General features: G+C 42.6%; 1 protein-coding gene across 22 annotated transcripts in view; it reads left to right on the forward strand.

Moving 5' to 3' along the window:
* Positions 1-17,500, forward strand: part of ptprk (protein tyrosine phosphatase receptor type K) — an 89,581-nt gene that overhangs the window by 39,883 nt on the left and 32,198 nt on the right. For all 22 annotated transcript variants that reach the window (XM_046873592.1, XM_046873594.1, XM_046873593.1 and 19 more), the window contains 4 exons: positions 6,836-6,917; positions 7,189-7,304; positions 10,811-10,985; positions 13,326-13,619. In XM_046873592.1, coding sequence (XP_046729548.1) covers positions 6,836-6,917; positions 7,189-7,304; positions 10,811-10,985; positions 13,326-13,619 — 667 coding nt within the window. The remainder of the gene's footprint in view (positions 1-6,835; positions 6,918-7,188; positions 7,305-10,810; positions 10,986-13,325; positions 13,620-17,500) is intronic.

The following is a 17,500-nucleotide window of genomic DNA, read 5'->3' on the forward strand; positions in this document are numbered from 1 at the left end:
TCTCTCACTCATCCACAACACCCACATTGAGAACACACTCCTCCGCTCATCCCCTTCTCTTTCTTTCTCTTTCTCTCATATTTTCATCCCGTCATGCTCCTTTTATCCTCTCATCCTTTCCTCCTTCTCTCATGTTCTTTCTCTCATCCTTTCCTTCTATCTCTTCTTTATCCTCTCATGTTGCTTTTATCCTCTTTTCCTGCTTTCACTCCCTCTTTCCTTTCTTCTTTGTTCCTTCTTCATTTTCTTCTTCTCATGTCTTTCTTTCTTTCTTTCTTTCTTTCTTTCTTTCTTTCTTTCTTTCTTTCTTTCTTTCTTTCTTTCTTTCTTTCTTTCTCTTTGTTTATATCTTTTATTCGGTGTCTTTCTTCCATTACTCTTTATTTCCTCCTCTTCATTACGACTGCTTTCCTCGCTCTCCTCCTTCGCTCCTCTTTTCCTTCTTTCATACATCTTACCTTTTCACTCTTTCTTACCCGTACATCTCTATTCTTTCTTTTCTACTTCTCCTCCTGTCTGTTTTTCTTTCTTTTTTAATAAATTCTATCCTTCTTCCTTTCTGTCCTCTTTTCATTTTACTGTACAATCCTTCTTTTCTCTCCTTCTATTCAAATAATATATTCTCCCTTTTGTTTTTTTTGTACTTCTTTCTTTTTTTATTCATCTCTTACCTTCAAGACAGTGTATATATTGTAGAGTGTGTGTGTGTGTGTGTGTGTGTGTGTGTGTGTGTGTGAGAGAGAGAGAGCGCTAAATCAAAAAAATGCTGAGTAGGACAGGCTATTCAATGCTCCATCATAGAAATATACACTCTCACACACACACACACACACACACACACACACACACACACACACACACACACACACACACACACACACTTGCAAGGTGTTCAGGCTTTTAAAGCCCAATTAGGGTTTTGTTGAAGTGCTGAATTACAGCACAGTAGGAACACAGCTGAGGGGGGAGATAACTGTGTGTGTGTGTGTGTGTGTGTGTGTGTGGATTAATGGCCTCGACAGTGAATGCTTTCAACACTACCAACTTGATTCACTGAACCCTACCACACGTATCCAAAGCGCAGGCGCACACACACACATACGCGCATGTCAAATGTGTGTGTGTGTTGTGTTTTAATTAGAACTCCAGAGTAAGACATCGAGCGAAAATCACATGTTTTTAATATCACGTCATATTCAACTTTTTTATTATTTGTATCCACGGAACTGAAAACGTGTTTATTGTATTAAACAGGAGGAGAGAGAGAGAGAGAGAGAGAGAGAGAGATAAACGAGGGATGAGAGAGTAAGGGATAAATGGAGGCGAGAGAGAGAGAGAGAGAGAGAGAGAGAGATAAATGGAGGAGAAGAGAAAGAGAGGAAGGCGAATAGTGGGATAAATGGAGAAGGAGAGAAAGAAAACGATAAACAGAGGAGGAGAGAAGGAGAGAAAGAGGAGAGAGGGATCAGAAAAGAGTTGAAGAGGAGAGATGATGAGGATAAGTGGAGAAGAGAGCACAATAAACAGGGGAAATAAAGGAAAGGAGAGAGAGTGAAAGTGAGGGATAAATGGGGAGAAGAGAGACAAAGAGAGGGATAAATGTAGGAGAAATAAAGGAGAAGAGAGTGAAACAGACGAATAAATGGAGGAGGAGATGTAAGAGAGGGATAAATAAAGGAGAAAGATAACCTGAGAGAGAATAAGAAAGAGAGGAGAAGAGAGAGAGGGATAAATGGAGGAAGAGAGGAGATGATGATGATGATGAACCACTACGTATAGGTGCAAAGGGTGATTGTCCCAATACTTTTGGCAGTACAGTCTGGCCGAGCTAACCTGACAGGAAGGTCATGCTCAATTCTAGCTGTCACTAGCCTGAGAAGAAACTGACAAAAACAGCGCTATGCTAACAGGATTCTCACAAAAATTCTCACAAGATTCTCACATGATTTCTTACAGGATTCTCACAAGATTCTCTCAAAAATTCTCACAGGATTCTCACTAAAATCCTCACAAGGTTCTCACAAACATTCTCACAAGGTTCTCACAAACATTCTCACAGGATTCTCACAAGATTCTCACAGGATTTTCACAAGATTCTCACAGGATTCTCACAAAAAATCTCACAAATTCTCACAAACATTCTCATAGGATTTTCACAAGATTCTCACAGGATTCTCACAAGGTTCTCACAAACATTCTCACAGGATTCTCACAAGATTTTCACAAGATTCTCACAGGATTTTCACAAGATTCTCACAGGATTCTCACAAAAAATCTCACAAATTCTCACAAACATTCTCATAGGATTTTCACAAGATTCTCACAGGATTTTCACAAGATTCTCACAGGATTCTCACAAAAATTCTCACAAGGTTCTCACAAACATTCTCACAGGATTCTCACAAGATTCTCACAAGATTCTCACAGGATTTTCACAAGATTCTCACAGGATTCTCACAAAAAATCTCACAAATTCTCACAGCACAGCTAGCTGGCTCATTTTCATGCTCACTGCGCTAGCCTGACAGGATTAATCAACCATAATGATTTTCACTGCTAAAGCTAACTAGTTAGCAAAAAGGGACACTTGGCACAATTTAATGGTGAAGTAACGCTAATCGCTAATCTGAAAGGTCCGGACAAAAACAAAGCCTTTTAGTTCTCTCTCTCTCTCTCTCTCTCTCTCTCTCTCTCTCTCTCTCTCTCTCTCTCTATCTATCTATCTATCTATCTATCTATCTCTCTCTCTCTCTCTCTCTCTCTCTCTCTCTCTCTCTCTTTCTCTCTGAAAAACGGAGAGAGAGACAGATAGACAGAGAAATGGGGAGAGATGAGCTCTTTGTTTGTTCTCGTTTCTCATCTCTCTGTCTCCGAATGATGAAGAACTCACAGCTCCCTGTTGTTTTTATCTTTTTCTCTCTCTCTCTCTCTCTCTCACACACACACACACACACACACACACACACACACACACACACACAGCCGTCACATTCATATCAATAGTGCCTTTTATACTGCCACTGTTTACTCTTTCTGAGCTGCCTTAATGATGCTCTGTGTGTGTGTGTGTGTGTGTGTGTGTGTGTGTGTGTGTGTGTGTCACAGGTAAGTGTCAAGCTTCTCCTGACAGTTAGATTTTAATATCTGGTATGACGGTGATCACGGTAGCAGAGCAGAGAGTGTGTGTGTGTGTGTGTGTGTGTGTGTGTGTGTGTGTGTGTGTGTGTGTGTGTGTGTGTGTGTTAAAACATCTTCTCTGATTGGGTGGTCTCACAGCTGAATAAATCTCAAGAACCTTTTCAGAATTCATGTGTTCTGAGGAACCTTGTGAGGAACGTAGGTTTGCTTGCAGTAACTGTCACCATTACACTGCAGTGGCGCAGGAACCTTCTCAGGAACCAAGTTGCTGTGCAGATAAACAAGAACTTCCAGGAACTACGTTTTCATGTGATGAAGAAGAAACCAGAACCAAGTTTTTGTTTAGTAAAACAGGAACCAAGCTTACACTCAGCAAATCAAGAACCTTTTAAAGAACCTGAATTTCCTGTAAAAGAAGGAACCTTCTCAGGAACCATGTTTTTGAGCAGAAAAACACGAACCTTTTCAGGGACCACGTTTTCCTGTAAAAAAAAAAAAAAAAAAAAAAAGAGGAACTTTTTCATGAACCAAGGTTTCATTCAGAATAACAGAAACTTGATCAGGAACCAGGCTTTCATATAGATCAGGAACTTTTCCTGGAACCAAGGTTTTGTATAGAAGATTAGGAACCCTTTCAGGAACCAAATTTGTGTAATCATGAACACGTGTGAGAATCTGATACACAAACATCTGGACCACTGGAGTCAGCCATTTTGTTTATCAGTCAGAGGACAAACAATGAGCTCCCCTATAAAAGCTGCCTCGGGCACGCACACACACACACACACACACACACATTATTTATAACTATAAACATTTGAACACTGCTTTTCTTGTCATGACCTCAGAGCCCTTTGGGTGGCAATGCTGATACACACACACACACACACACACACACACACACACACACACACACACACACACACACACACACAGTCTCTACTTGTCAGATTTTATTTGAGTCACTTTTCTCCTTAAGGAAAAAGAATAACAGACACTTGTATGATGAGAGAGTGTGTGTGTGTGTGTGTGTGTGTGTGTGTGTGTGTGTGTATGATTCAGTTAGTTCTGTACAGCATCTCTAACCGCATTAAAGCATGGCTTCTTATCACTGTGTGTGTGTGTGTGTGTGTGTGTGTGTGTGTGTGTGTGCTGTAAAGTGATATTGATCTGCGGCATGCGGTTCTTCAGCTATGATCAATGTTTTATAATTTAATGGTCTGAAGAACCATTTATCTATTCAATACAAGTGTGTGTGTGTGTGTGTGTGTGTGTGTGTGTGTGTGTGTGTGTGTGTGTGTGTGTGTGTGTGTGCCCTTCACATGAGTCTCTGATGGACAGGAAACCTGCAGGGGCTTTCCCACACACTCCATCCAGCGCTCAGTGGGCGCTCACACACACAGATGACCATAAACATTTGCAAGATCTGAAGAATCTTTTTTAGGAATGTAGAACTTTGGATTTTTTTTTTTTCAGGAAATGATGAAATTCTTAAGTAGAAAAACACATTTTCAGGAACATTATGGTGATTTTCCAGGAACTGAGGAGAAATTATTTTTTTAGGAACCTAGCAATATCAACTTTTTTGAGGAAACCTTAAGATTTTCAAGGATTTTTTTTATAATTTTAATAAACTTTTAAAAAAGAAACCAGAAGTAGTATTTGATTAAAGAAATTTTTCAGGAGCCTTCAAACGAACAAGAAACTTTTTAGAAACAATATTTTCAGCAAAAAAAAAATTTCTCCTAAAAAATAGGAACATAAGAAAAACTTAAAGTACTATAACGATTCTGTTTTTTTGTGATTTAAAACTGGAACCCAGTTTAGGAACCTTTTCAGGATCAAGTACCTATTTAAAAGGTTTCATTAAAAATAGCTGCAGAAACTTTTTTTTTTGTGCAGAAACAGGAACTTTTTTTCCGAACCATATTTTTTTGCAGGAAAATGAACCTTTTCAGGAACAGGATTTCTGTGTAAAAATTCCCATAAAAAAAAAAGTTATAAACCAAATTGCATAAAAATAATTATGAAAAGTATAGGAATCTTTTTAGAAACCCACAGTTTTTTGTGTGGAAAGAATTTTCCCATTTCAGACATAACTTTCTCTATCATAACTTTTTGACCTGTGTGTGTGTGTGTGTACATGTCAGAGTTCTTTTAGTAAACAAATCTGAATAAACAGACGAGGTGGAAATAGACGGCGAGTGTGAGGCAGGCGTGTGTCGTTCACTCTGCGTGTCTCCAATCTGTCACTCGGAGCTCCGTCATCACCCACTGAGACACGCCAGCGGTGTGTGTGTGTGTGTGTGTGTGAGAGATGAGATTACTTGACTTTCATTCAAAACCTGTTACATGAACGAGAGCGAAACACCACCACAACGGAAGCACTGAATACCTGTTTGTTTGTTTGTTTGTTTGTTTGTTTACACAATCAGATTTTAAATGATCTGTGTGTGTGTGTGTGGGGGGGGGGGATTCTGTGCAGCAACACACAAAAAGCAAACACAACAAAAATGTGTAGTAAATACATTTATTTTAGTAAAGAAATAAAAAGAAATGAATACAGTAAACCACCATTAATTCGCGTTTTTGGACGTAACCGCGGCACCGAATGTTCCGGAACGTCGGGAATAACATTTTAAACTGTTTTCATTTACAAATTTCATTAAATTTTTTTTACAGCAGTTTATTGTATTAAAGTGACATAAATAATAAGTGTTTCTAAAGAAAAAAGAGAACTAAACAGATAGATAGATAGATAGATAGATAGATAGATAGATAGATAGATAGATAGATAGATAGTGTTGATTTAGTAAATAAATGAGTAGGTAAAAAAGTCAATAAATAAACGTGTGAATAAGGAAATAAAGAAACGATTGTAAGGAAAAGAATGATGATTTGTTCCTGTGGTTTCTTCTCCATGAAGCTCCACAATCACATACAGTAACGAAGATCTGAGTGGCTTCCTATCCCACGTTCATCACGAGTAACACGTCCATCCATCAATCAATAAATATGAATGTAAACTTTTGTCCGCTGTACAAATTGGCAAAAATCATAAAAAAAGAAATCGATATAAAAAAGAATTTAGTGACACGAAAACACAAAATTAAACAAGTAGTAAAAATACTAGTGTGTGTGTGTGTGTGTGTGTGTGTGTGTGTGTGTGTGTGTGTGTGTGTGTGTGTGTGTGTGTGTGTGTGTGTGTGTGCAAAATAAAAATAAAATAAAACAATATTTGAAATAATTTATAAAATAAATAAAATAAAAACAGAGTGAAAAGTAAATTGTGTGTCTCTGTGTGTGTGTGTGTGTGTGTGTGTGTGTCTCTGTGTGTGTGTGTGTGTGTGTGTGTGTGTGTGTGTGTGTGTGTGTGTGTGTGTGTGTGTGTGTGGGACACAGTGTGTCCCCTGTAACAGCGTTCTCTCTTTCTGTTCCTCACACTTGATGGATAGAATAATAAACACTGTACTCATGAGAGTATATATACACACACAGATATTTCACGAGAGGATACATAGAGCTGTGTGTGTGTGTGTGTGTGTGTGAACGTGTCCTGAGTGATTGAGTGCCACTGATTGTTCACACACAGACGAGTGAAAATTAATCTCATAAACTATACTTTCTCTCTCTCTCTCTCTCTCTCTCTCTCTCTCTCTCTCTCTCTCTCTCTCTCTCTCTCTCTCTCTCTCTGTAGGTGATCTTCGAGGCTGAGGTGGCCAGTGGAAGGCGGGGTTTCATAGCGATTGATGATGTACAGGTGTTGAGTTACCCGTGCGGTGAGTGACCTCACAGTCACGGTCCTTTTAAACCTGATGACATCACTACAAATTCAGCCAATCACAATGCTTCCTCAATCCCCCCTTAATGACAGCCCTGGGCATGGGTGTGGGCGGGGCCAAGTCAGGGCCGATACTGAATATTCATATATGATGCAAATCACAGATTGCGTGTTGAACACAGTGATTGTGATTTATCATCATCATCATCTAAACAGAGTGTGTGTGTGTGTGTGTGTGTGTGTGTGTGTGTGTGTGTGTGTGTGTGTAGATAAATCCCCTCACTTCCTGCGTCTGGGTGACGTGGAGGTGAACGCAGGACAGAACGCCACCTTCCAGTGCATTGCCACTGTCCGAGACGCCGTCAATAACAAACTCTGGCTGCAGGTACGACTACGTGTTGGTGTGTTGTGGTGTGTGTGTTGGTGTGTATGTGTATGTTGCAAAGTGTGGTTGTGTACGTTGGGGGGTGTGGTGAATGTGTGTATATTATTGTTGGTTTTGTATAATAAATTGTGTAAATGACTTTCCCTGTGTGTGTGTGTGTGTGTGTGTGTGTGTGTGTGTGTGTGTGTGTGTGTGTGTGTGTGAGCTGAGCCTCGAGCGCTGTTCTACACCTGTGTGTTTGATGTAGAAAAACTGAACGATCAAAGCGTTTCTCCACTACCGCTTACACACACACACACACACACACACACACTTTCACACTTTCACACTCTCACTCTCTCTGCTGATGTATGCAGTGAAACTCTACAGCACAGGAAACTTCATCACCTTTACTTAAGTTCTTTTTTTTATCTTCAGCAAAATGATCACATGATTCACAGCCAATCACAGCTCACATACACTCCCAAAGTCACGAGGACACGTGTTGCTTTGTCGCTATAGTAACCGGGGAACCTGTTACTATTGAATTAACCCTTTATTGAAGCGTTAACTGTGTCATAATGACACGCCTATCCACACAACTGTCACGTCTCATGTCACGTCCACTGACACATCTATTGTTGTTTATTAAAATGTCTAAGGCACATCTACCTACCTTTCTACTGTCACGTCTACTGACCTGTCTACTGACCTGTCTACTGTCACGTCTACTGCCTTGTCTACTGTCACGTCTACTGTCACGTCTACTGACCTGTCTACTGTCATGTCTACTGTCACGTCTACTGCCCTGTCTACTGTCACGTCTACTGCCCTGTCTACTGTCACGTCTACTGACCTGTCTACTGTCACGTCTACTGACCTGTCTACTGACCTGTCTACTGTCACGTCTACTGACCTGTTTACTGTCATGTCTACTGACCTGTCTACTGCCACGTCTACTGACCTGTTTACTGACCTGTCTACTGTCACGTCTATTGACCTGTCTATTGTCACGTCTATTGACCTGTCTATTGTCACGCCTACTGACCTGTCTACTGACCTGTCTACTGCCACGTCTACTGACCTGTCTACTGACCTGTCTACTGACCTGTCTACTGTCATGTCTACTGTCACGTCTACTGACCTGTCTACTGACCTGTCTACTGTCATGTCTACTGTCACGTCTACTGACCTGTCTACTGTCACGTCTACTGACCTGTTTACTGTCATGTCCACTGTCACGTCTACTGACCTGTTTACTGACCTGTCTACTGTCATGTCTACTGCCACGTCTATTGACCTGTCTACTGACCTGTTTACTGTCATGTCTACTGTCACGTCTACTGACCTGTCTACTGACCTGTTTACTGTCATGTTTACTGTCACATGTAAGGCACGTCTAAGGCACAACTAAAGGCTTGTCTAGATCTGTCTCATGATACTGTCACGCCTGTTTACACATTTGTTGACACGTGAAGCGACACGTCTACTGACACACCTATTTGAATGGCTATTGTTACATTTATTAAAATGTATCAAACATCTTATAGCAGTCTTATTGCCGTTTATGGTCACGTCTACTGTGTCGTCTATTGACACGTCTATTTACATGTCTACTGTTACATTTATTAAGATGTCTAACACGTCATATGGCACTTTTTGTTGGCACGTCAGTTGTTACTTTTACTAAAATGTCTGACACGTCTATTGACTTGTCTACGGTCGCATCTAATGACAAATTCAATGAGACTGTCGGTCAACACGTCTGTTGTCGAATCTGTTGACACGTGTATTGTCATTTATTCACACATCCGTCGACATCTTTTTGGCACGTCTGATGACGCGTCTGTTCACACGTGCATTGTGTGATGTTTTGAGACGTGGCTTTGACGCTGCAGCTGTTTTTTTATTATTTTTTGAAAGTTTGATTTCACTTTCTTTCAAAAGTTGCATCAGTTGTGTAAAGTTGTGCTGTATGGGTTTCACCTATTATAAATCTCTCACACACACACACACACACACACACACACACACACACACACACAGTCTCTCTCCTCTATAGACATACACACACTTATTCTCTCTCCTACTCGCAGACACACCTACATATTTACACACACACACACACACACACACAGTCTCTCCTACACACACGCTAATCAGTGTATGTCCTCATTAAACCTGAAGCTGTCATACAGAGAGGATGAGAGACACACACCTTGTACACACACACACACACACACACACTGTGAAAGCTTGTTACTCCTGACAGGAGGAAGTGTGAAGTAGATGAAGAGGTGAAGCAACTGGATGTGTGTTTAACTTTTTATTTTTCTTTCTTTCTTTCTTTCTTTCTTTCTTTCTTTCTTTCTTTCTTTCTTTTTCTCGTTCTCTCTTTCTTTCTCTCTCTCTCTCTTTCTTTCTCTCTCTCTCTCTCTCTCTCTCTCTCCTCTCTCTCTCTCTCTGTCTCTCTCTCTCACACTCTCGCTCTCTCTCTCTCTCTCTCCTCTCTCTCTCTCTCTCTCTCTCTCTCTCTCTCTCGCTCTCTCTCTCGCTCTCTCTCGCTCTCTCTGTCTCTCCCTCTCTCTGTCAATCAGAACAGAAGGTGGATTGTATTTATTGTTATCCAATAAAAATGGCCATTAAACAGGAGTTTGACAGGCTTCTAGCAGCGTCAAGGCTAACGCCATGCTAGCGTACTAGCGTGCTAGCATCCATAACGAGCGCTTGCTAAACTTTTCTGGGCGTTTCCGAGGCGTAACAAAGGTTTCGAGAGCGTGTTTGGATGATAAGGAAACGCAGACGCTGCAGCAGGTTTTGTAATTAGCACAGCCCCGGCGCTCTGCCACGTGTTATTCGACGTGTCATCACCCACGCTCTCTCGCCGGAGGACGCGTCGAGACACTCGGATTTGGTTTGATTTTGGTGCCAGGATTCGGCAGGAAGTGCCGAAGAAGCCGAAGGTTGTGAACATGTTTCAGAAACAATAAAAAAGAAACCGAAAAAAAAAAAAAAAAACACTGAGGCTGCTAGCATACTCGTGTATTAGCATGACTAGCATCTGTACAGGAGGTCACATGTCCTCACAGTTCACCAGATCAAAGATCATTTTTATGCGTTTGAATAAAATAAAAACAACGATTTATTGAAAAAAATTACCATCAGCAATAATAAACAAATGAATTGAAAAATAATAGTAAAGAAAAACTCGAATCAATAAACAGACAACACTTAAAAGAATAAACACATTCGGGAACGAATGAATGAATGAATTATAAGAAATAACTAAATGTCTAAACGAATAATGGATGTAAGAGAGAGAGAAGACGGATAAACAGAGAGATAAGCAGATTGATGGGTAAATAGTTCAGGGGAAGAATAGATGGGTGGATGTAAATGGATGGGTAGAAAGGGAGGGATGACAGACAGACAGACAGACAGACAGACAGACAGTATGTTATAGACATGAAATAATAAATAAATGTAAACTTTGAATAATGTGTGTGTTTGGTGTGTGTGTGAGACAGAGGCGTAATGGAGAGGACATCCCCGTGGCGGAGAAGAAGAACATTAATCACAGAAAGTTTGCGGCGTCGTTTCGTCTCAGTGAAGTGACGAGTCAGGATCAGGACCTGTACCGCTGCGTCACCCAATCAGAGCGCGGCTCCGGAGTCAGCAACTTCGCCGGCCTCATCGTCAGAGGTGTGTCTCTCCGTCTGTCCTTCTGTCTGTCTGCCCATCTGTCTCTCCGTCTGTCCTTCTGTCTGTCTGTCCGTCTTTCTCTCCCTCTCTCTTTCTCTCTCTCTGTCTGTGTGTCTCTCTGTCGGGTTGTATCTGTCTGTGTGTCTGTCTGTCTGTGTGTCTGTCTGTCTGTCTGTCTGGTGTTAAGTGTTATAATTTGACTGTCAGTAACTTTTTTTTCAGTTCCCCCTAGCCTGATCGCAGTGTTAGCATGCTAGCGGCTAGCTGAAGCTTAGCGAAGACGACGTGCCCTGCGTGCAGGACGCAGTGAGACACTAATCCCGGCGGAGTTTAAGGTCCACAGATGCGAGAGTAGAGTAATGTGAGCTGGCACTGAGGCTCGTCTTGTCGCTCACGACCCGAGGCTAGTGCTTTATTAGCGGCTAGTGCAGCTAACGCGAGATGACACGCACACTCCTCGCGGCCGTGTTCACCACAAACACTGTTCATCACCACGGAGACGCTCGCGCACCGCACACACACACACACACACACACACACACACGTGTCTGTCTGTCTATTAATCTGTTTTTTTTTTCTATTTATCTGTCTGTCTATCAGTCTGTCTCTCTGTTCCTTTGTTAGTCTGAGATTTCCCTGTCTGTCTGCGTGTATCGTGTGTGTGTGTGTGTGTGTGTGTGTGTGTGTGTGTGTGTGTGTGTTACTGGACTTAGTCCACTTATTGAGAATAAACTTTATTGAGTTTATTGAGTTTAGCTCAAAGGAACAAGAATTCTTTCTCTCTCTCTCGCTCTCTCTCTCTCTCTCTCTCTCTCTCTCTCTCTCTCACACACACACACACACACACACACTCTCTCTCTCTCTCTCTCTCTCTCTCTCCATCTTCATTACTATTTTCTGTGTTCATCAGCGGAACATGTTTTCTCTTTCTTTTAGCCAAGAGCTATTTCTCTTGCTCTCTCACTCTCTTTTTCCCTCTTCAACACTCACACACACACACTCTCACACACACACACACACACACACACACACACACACACAGGCACACAAACACACACACACACACACAAAGATTTGGGACGAAGACATCAGCTTGTTCACTACACCAGCAGTGAGAGAGTCGGTTGCAGAACGGAGCTCCGGGGTGAGAAAGGGAGGACAAATGAAGGGAGGAAAAGAAGGAGGCAGAGAAGATAGACCAGGGGGGTGAAGAGAGGAGGAAGAGACGGGAAGGCAAATAAAATGATGAAGGGAGTGGAGTTATGGAAGAGAAAGGGAGAGAGAGTGCAAAAGGAAAACAGGGAGGAAGAAAAGAGTTATTGAAACAATCGGAGAGAGAGATGAAGACTGTCAGATGAGTGGAGGGGTAGAAAAGTGAGGAAAATATTGTGAGAGGGAGAGAGGAGATGAGGAGGAAATGAAAGAAGGATTTGAGATTGAAAGAATAAAATGAGAGATGAATAAAATTTAAGGAAGAGGAAAGAGAAAGAAAGAGAGAAAGAGAGAGAGAGAGAAAGGTGAGAAAGGAAAAAAACAGTTTATGAGCGAGTGTATAAAATGTATAAGTTTGTGTGTGTATATAGATTCTGTGTTGGAGTGTGTAAGTGTGTGTTGTATGTTTAGTGTTGTGTGTGTGTGTGTGTGTGTGTGTGTGTGTGTGTGAGTGTATAGATTTTGTGTTGAAATGTGTCTATAATGTGTGTTGTATGTTTAGTGTTTGTGTGTGTGTGTGTGTGTGTGTGTGTGTAGGTTGTGTTGAAATGTGTCTATAATGTGTGTGTTGTATGTTTAGTGTGTGTGTGTGTGTGTGTGTGTGTGTGTGAGAGAGAGTGTATAGGTTGTGTTGAAATGTGTCTATAATGTGTGTGTAGTGTTTGTGTGTCTCTGCTACTTCGTTTCCAGTGTTCGCTTGTTTTCTGAATACACACACAAACACACACAGAGAGAAGGAAAGAAGACAGAAGGGTGGAAGGAAAGAAAGAAAGAAAGAAAGAGAAAGAAAGAGAAAGAAAGAAGGCTGGAACAAAAGAGAAAATGAAAGAAAGATGGAAAGAAGGAGGGAGAGAAGGAAGTAGAGCAATAAAGAAGGAAAGAACAAAAGGAAGGAAGGCGGGAAGGAAACATGAAAATGAAAGAACGAAAGAAAAAGGAAAAATGGAAGGAAGGAAGGAAGGAAGAAAAGGAAAGAAGAAAAGAAAGATGCAAATGAATGAAAGGAAAAAGGAAGGAATAAAGAGATATAGACGAATAGATTGATGTGTGTAGGTGTAAGCAGTGGTTGGTTTAGGGGCGGAGCTTCGTCACTGTCAGTAACCGTGTGTCTGTCTCTCTCTGTATCAGAGCCCCCGAGGCCCATAGCTCCGCCCCAGCTGCTGGGCGTCGGCCCCACGTACCTGCTGATTCAGCTGAACGCGAACTCGATCTTCGGCGACGGCCCGATCATCCTGAAGGAGGTGGAGTACCGCATGACGTCCGGCTCCTGGACCGAGACGCACGCCGTCAACTCACCTCACTACAAACTGTGGCACCTCGACCCCGACACCGAGTACGAGATCCGCGTCCTACTGACACGCCCCGGAGAGGGAGGGACCGGAAAACCTGGCCCCGCCCTCGTCACACGCACCAAGTGTGCAGGTCGGTGAAGCTCCACCCACTCGCCTCCGCCTCACTGTGTGTGCATGGAGTCTTTCGCATAGCCACGCCCCTCTTAGAACTCTGTGTGTATGTGGGAGTGTGTGTGTGTGAGAGTGAAAGAGAGTGTATGAGTGTGTGTGTGTGTGTGTGTGTGTGTGTGTGTGTGTGTGAGAGAGAGAGAGAGAGAGCGAGAGAGAGACACACACACGTGTCTTGTGATAGAAAGCTTCTACTTTCATCTTTCAGCCAATCACATGCTTTTCTCAACTCAGACCCTCTGAATTTACTCAATAACAGTCTAAGTGAACACACACACACACACACACACACACACACACACACACACACACCTTTCTGGTTTATATTGTGTGTTTATTTTGCACGTGCTGATTGAATGTAGAATTGGAATTTTGGGGAGAGGGGATTTGAAGTGTGTGTGTGTGTGTGTGTGTGTGTGTGTGTGTGTGTGTGTGTGTGTGTGTGTGTTTGAGAGATGAGATGAGATGAGATGAGGTGTGTGTGTGTGTGTGTGTGTGTGTGTGATTTATTCCTGTACAAATGTCATGCCATTTTCCCCTCAAATAGCATATTGATCGTCTTTGCCCCAGTTTCAAAAGAAATGAAAGTTGCTTACAAACACACACACACACACACACACACACACACACACACACACACACACACACACACACACACACAAATACCATGTTTTTATCTTCTGAAAATGCAGCACTTATATGAAATAACAGTGAACTCACTGGAGAAAAAGCAGTCACTGTGTCTGTCTGTCTCTCACTGTGTCTGTCTGTCTCTCACTGTGTCTGTCTGTCTCTCACTGTGTCTGTCTGTCTCTCACTGTATCTCTGTCGGTCTCTCACTGTGTGTCTCTCTGTCTTTCCCTGCGTCTCTCTGTCTGTCTCTTGCTGTGTCTCTGTCTCTCACTGCCTCTCTCTCTTTGTCTTTCTCTCTGTGGTCTGTGTCCATCCCTGTCTTTCACACTGGGTCTATCTTGCTGTCTGTCTCTTACTTTGTGTCTGTCTGTCTCTCACTGTGTCTCTTTTGTTACTCTCCATGTTTGTTTCTCAACGTCTCTCTGTCTGTTTCTCACTCTGTCTCCATGTTTGTTTCTTACTGTCTCTCTCTGTCTGTCTCTCCCTGTGTCTCTGTTTGTTTCTCACTGTGTCGTGCCCCCATTAAGAAGTTTACAGTGGGGTAATTATTGGAACTTTACTGTAACTTGATGTTCATCTGAAACATTTCTGCATTAAAGCTCTTGAGTGTGAGACAGATCTCTGTGTGTGTGTGTGTGTGTGTGTGTGTGTGTGTGTGTGTGTGTGTTTGAGAGATGAGATGAGATGAGATGAGGTGTGTGTGTGTGTGTGTGTGTGTGTGTGTGATTTATTCCTGTACAAATGTCATGCCATTTTCCCCTCAAATAGCATATTGATCGTCTTTGCCCCAGTTTCAAAAGAAATGAAAGTTGCTTACAAACACACACACACACACACACACACACACACACACACACACACACACACACACACACACACACACAAATACCATGTTTTATCTTCTGAAAATGCAGCACTTATATGAAATAACAGTGAACTCACTGGAGAAAAAGCAGTCACTGTGTCTGTCTGTCTCTCACTGTGTCTGTCTGTCTCTCACTGTGTCTGTCTGTCTCTCACTGTGTCTGTCTGTCTCTCACTGTATCTCTGTCGGTCTCTCACTGTGTGTCTCTCTGTCTTTCCTCGTCTCTCTGTCTGTCTCTTGCTGTGTCTCTGTCTCTCACTGCCTCTCTCTCTTTGTCTTTCTCTCTGTGGTCTGTGTCCATCCCTGTCTTTCACACTGGGTCTATCTTGCTGTCTGTCTCTTACTTTGTGTCTGTCTGTCTCTCACTGTGTCTCTTTTGTTACTCTCCATGTTTGTTTCTCAACGTCTCTCTGTCTGTTTCTCACTCTGTCTCCATGTTTGTTTCTTACTGTCTCTCTCTCTGTCTGTCTCTCCCTGTGTCTCTGTTTGTTTCTCACTGTGTCGTGCCCCCCCCCCATTAAGAAGTTTACAGTGGGGTAATTATTGGAACTTTACTGTAACTTGATGTTCATCTGAAACATTTCTGCATTAAAGCTCTTGAGTGTGAGACAGATCTCTGTGTGTGTGTGTGTGTGTGTGTGTGTGTGTGTGTGTGTGAGAGACTCTTCGGATTGTTAGTTAAGGGGACAGTGTGAAAAAGACATTAGGATTTTAATTACAAGGCTAATGTGTCCTCTGTGATCATGCTGATGTAGCAGAATACACACACACACACACACACACACACACACACACACACACACACACACACACACACACACAGCTTTTTTTCAGGCCAATTTTCAATTAACGCACCCTTTCCTTCTCGTTAATGAATCGTATCTTTCCTGAAGCGGGGTCAAAGGCCAATTTCAGGGACCGATCAGATGATCTCAGTCGCTAAGCAACGTTGTTGTCAAGGTGAAAGGATTTCTATCCAAAAACTACACCCCCTCATCCCACGTTAGTGATGGGCAACTGCTTCAGGGGGGAATCAAAGTGTGGGATTTCAATAGCATAAGGCTAGCATGGAAACATTAGCTTGATTGTAGCTGTAGTTTATCTGGAACGTCTTTAGCGTAGCTCTAGCGTCAAAAACGTTAAAATTCCCTCACGCTACTGACGCTAATGTCCCCCCGAGGCTAATCACTCCGGCTCAACTTTCTGCCCCAGTTCACATCCATTCCACTTTCTTTAGCGTAATGCACTTTCCCCTGAAGGATGTTCGCTAAAATGTCTCCAGCCGCTAGTTTCCTATCCACTCAGGACCTTCGTCGAAACCAGATTCCGTTTAATCCGGAAAAACACGTAACAAACATTCAGAACAGGAGACGGAGAACTAGCAGAGGCAGCGCATGCTAATCTCCACGTAGGTTGGCATGAAGCTCATCTGGTCACCCGATGATGTGGTGCTGTGATTTATTTTTTATCTGCATGTTAACTAGCAGACACACACACACACACACAAACACACACACCCACACACACTGCTGTCTGTTAGAGAAATTTCATTTACACTATTTTAATTTGATAATGAGCAGTGAAATGGTCCTGCAGACGCAAAACCGTTTTCCCGGTGGACAGACACTTACACACACACACACACACACACACACACACACACACACACACACACACAGGAATAAAGGGATACAGCAACGGTTCATTACACTTCGTGTCCTGTGGTGCTTAGAAACTCGTACTACACATCACCTTCACACACACACACACACACACACACACAGATGTGAAACCCTAGATGTTTTATTTACGCGTGTCCTCGCGGGCAGCAGCTCGTAAACACAGAACGTATTTCCATCATGTAGCTACAGGATGTTTACAGCATGCCCTGACTGATTCACACACACACACACACACACACACACACACACACACACACACACACACACACACATTCACACCAACACACACAGATCTGTCCTTCTGTTAACAGCTCTGTTAGTCCACTGAGGGTCCTCTCTCTCTCTCTCCACTTCCTATCTTCTCAGGTTAAGCTGAGGGGGGAGTTAGTGTGAGGTTGAGTTGAGGGGGGAGTTAGTGTGGGGTTGAGCTGAGGGGGGAGTTAGTGTGGGGTTGTGTTGAGGGGGGAGTTAGTGTGGGGTTGAGCTGAGGGGAGTTAGTGGGGTTGAGCTGAGGGGAGTTAGTGTGGGGTTGAGCTGAGGGGAGTTAGTGTGGGGTTGAGCTGAGGGGAGTTAGTGGGGTTGAGTTGAGGGGAGTTAGTGTGGGGTTGAGTTGAGGGGAGTTAGTGGGGTTGAGTTGAGGGGAGTTAGTGTGGGGTTGAGTTG

This window comes from Silurus meridionalis, chromosome 18, assembly GCF_014805685.1.
Source record: "Silurus meridionalis isolate SWU-2019-XX chromosome 18, ASM1480568v1, whole genome shotgun sequence".
Taxonomy (NCBI): Eukaryota; Metazoa; Chordata; class Actinopteri; order Siluriformes; family Siluridae; genus Silurus; species Silurus meridionalis.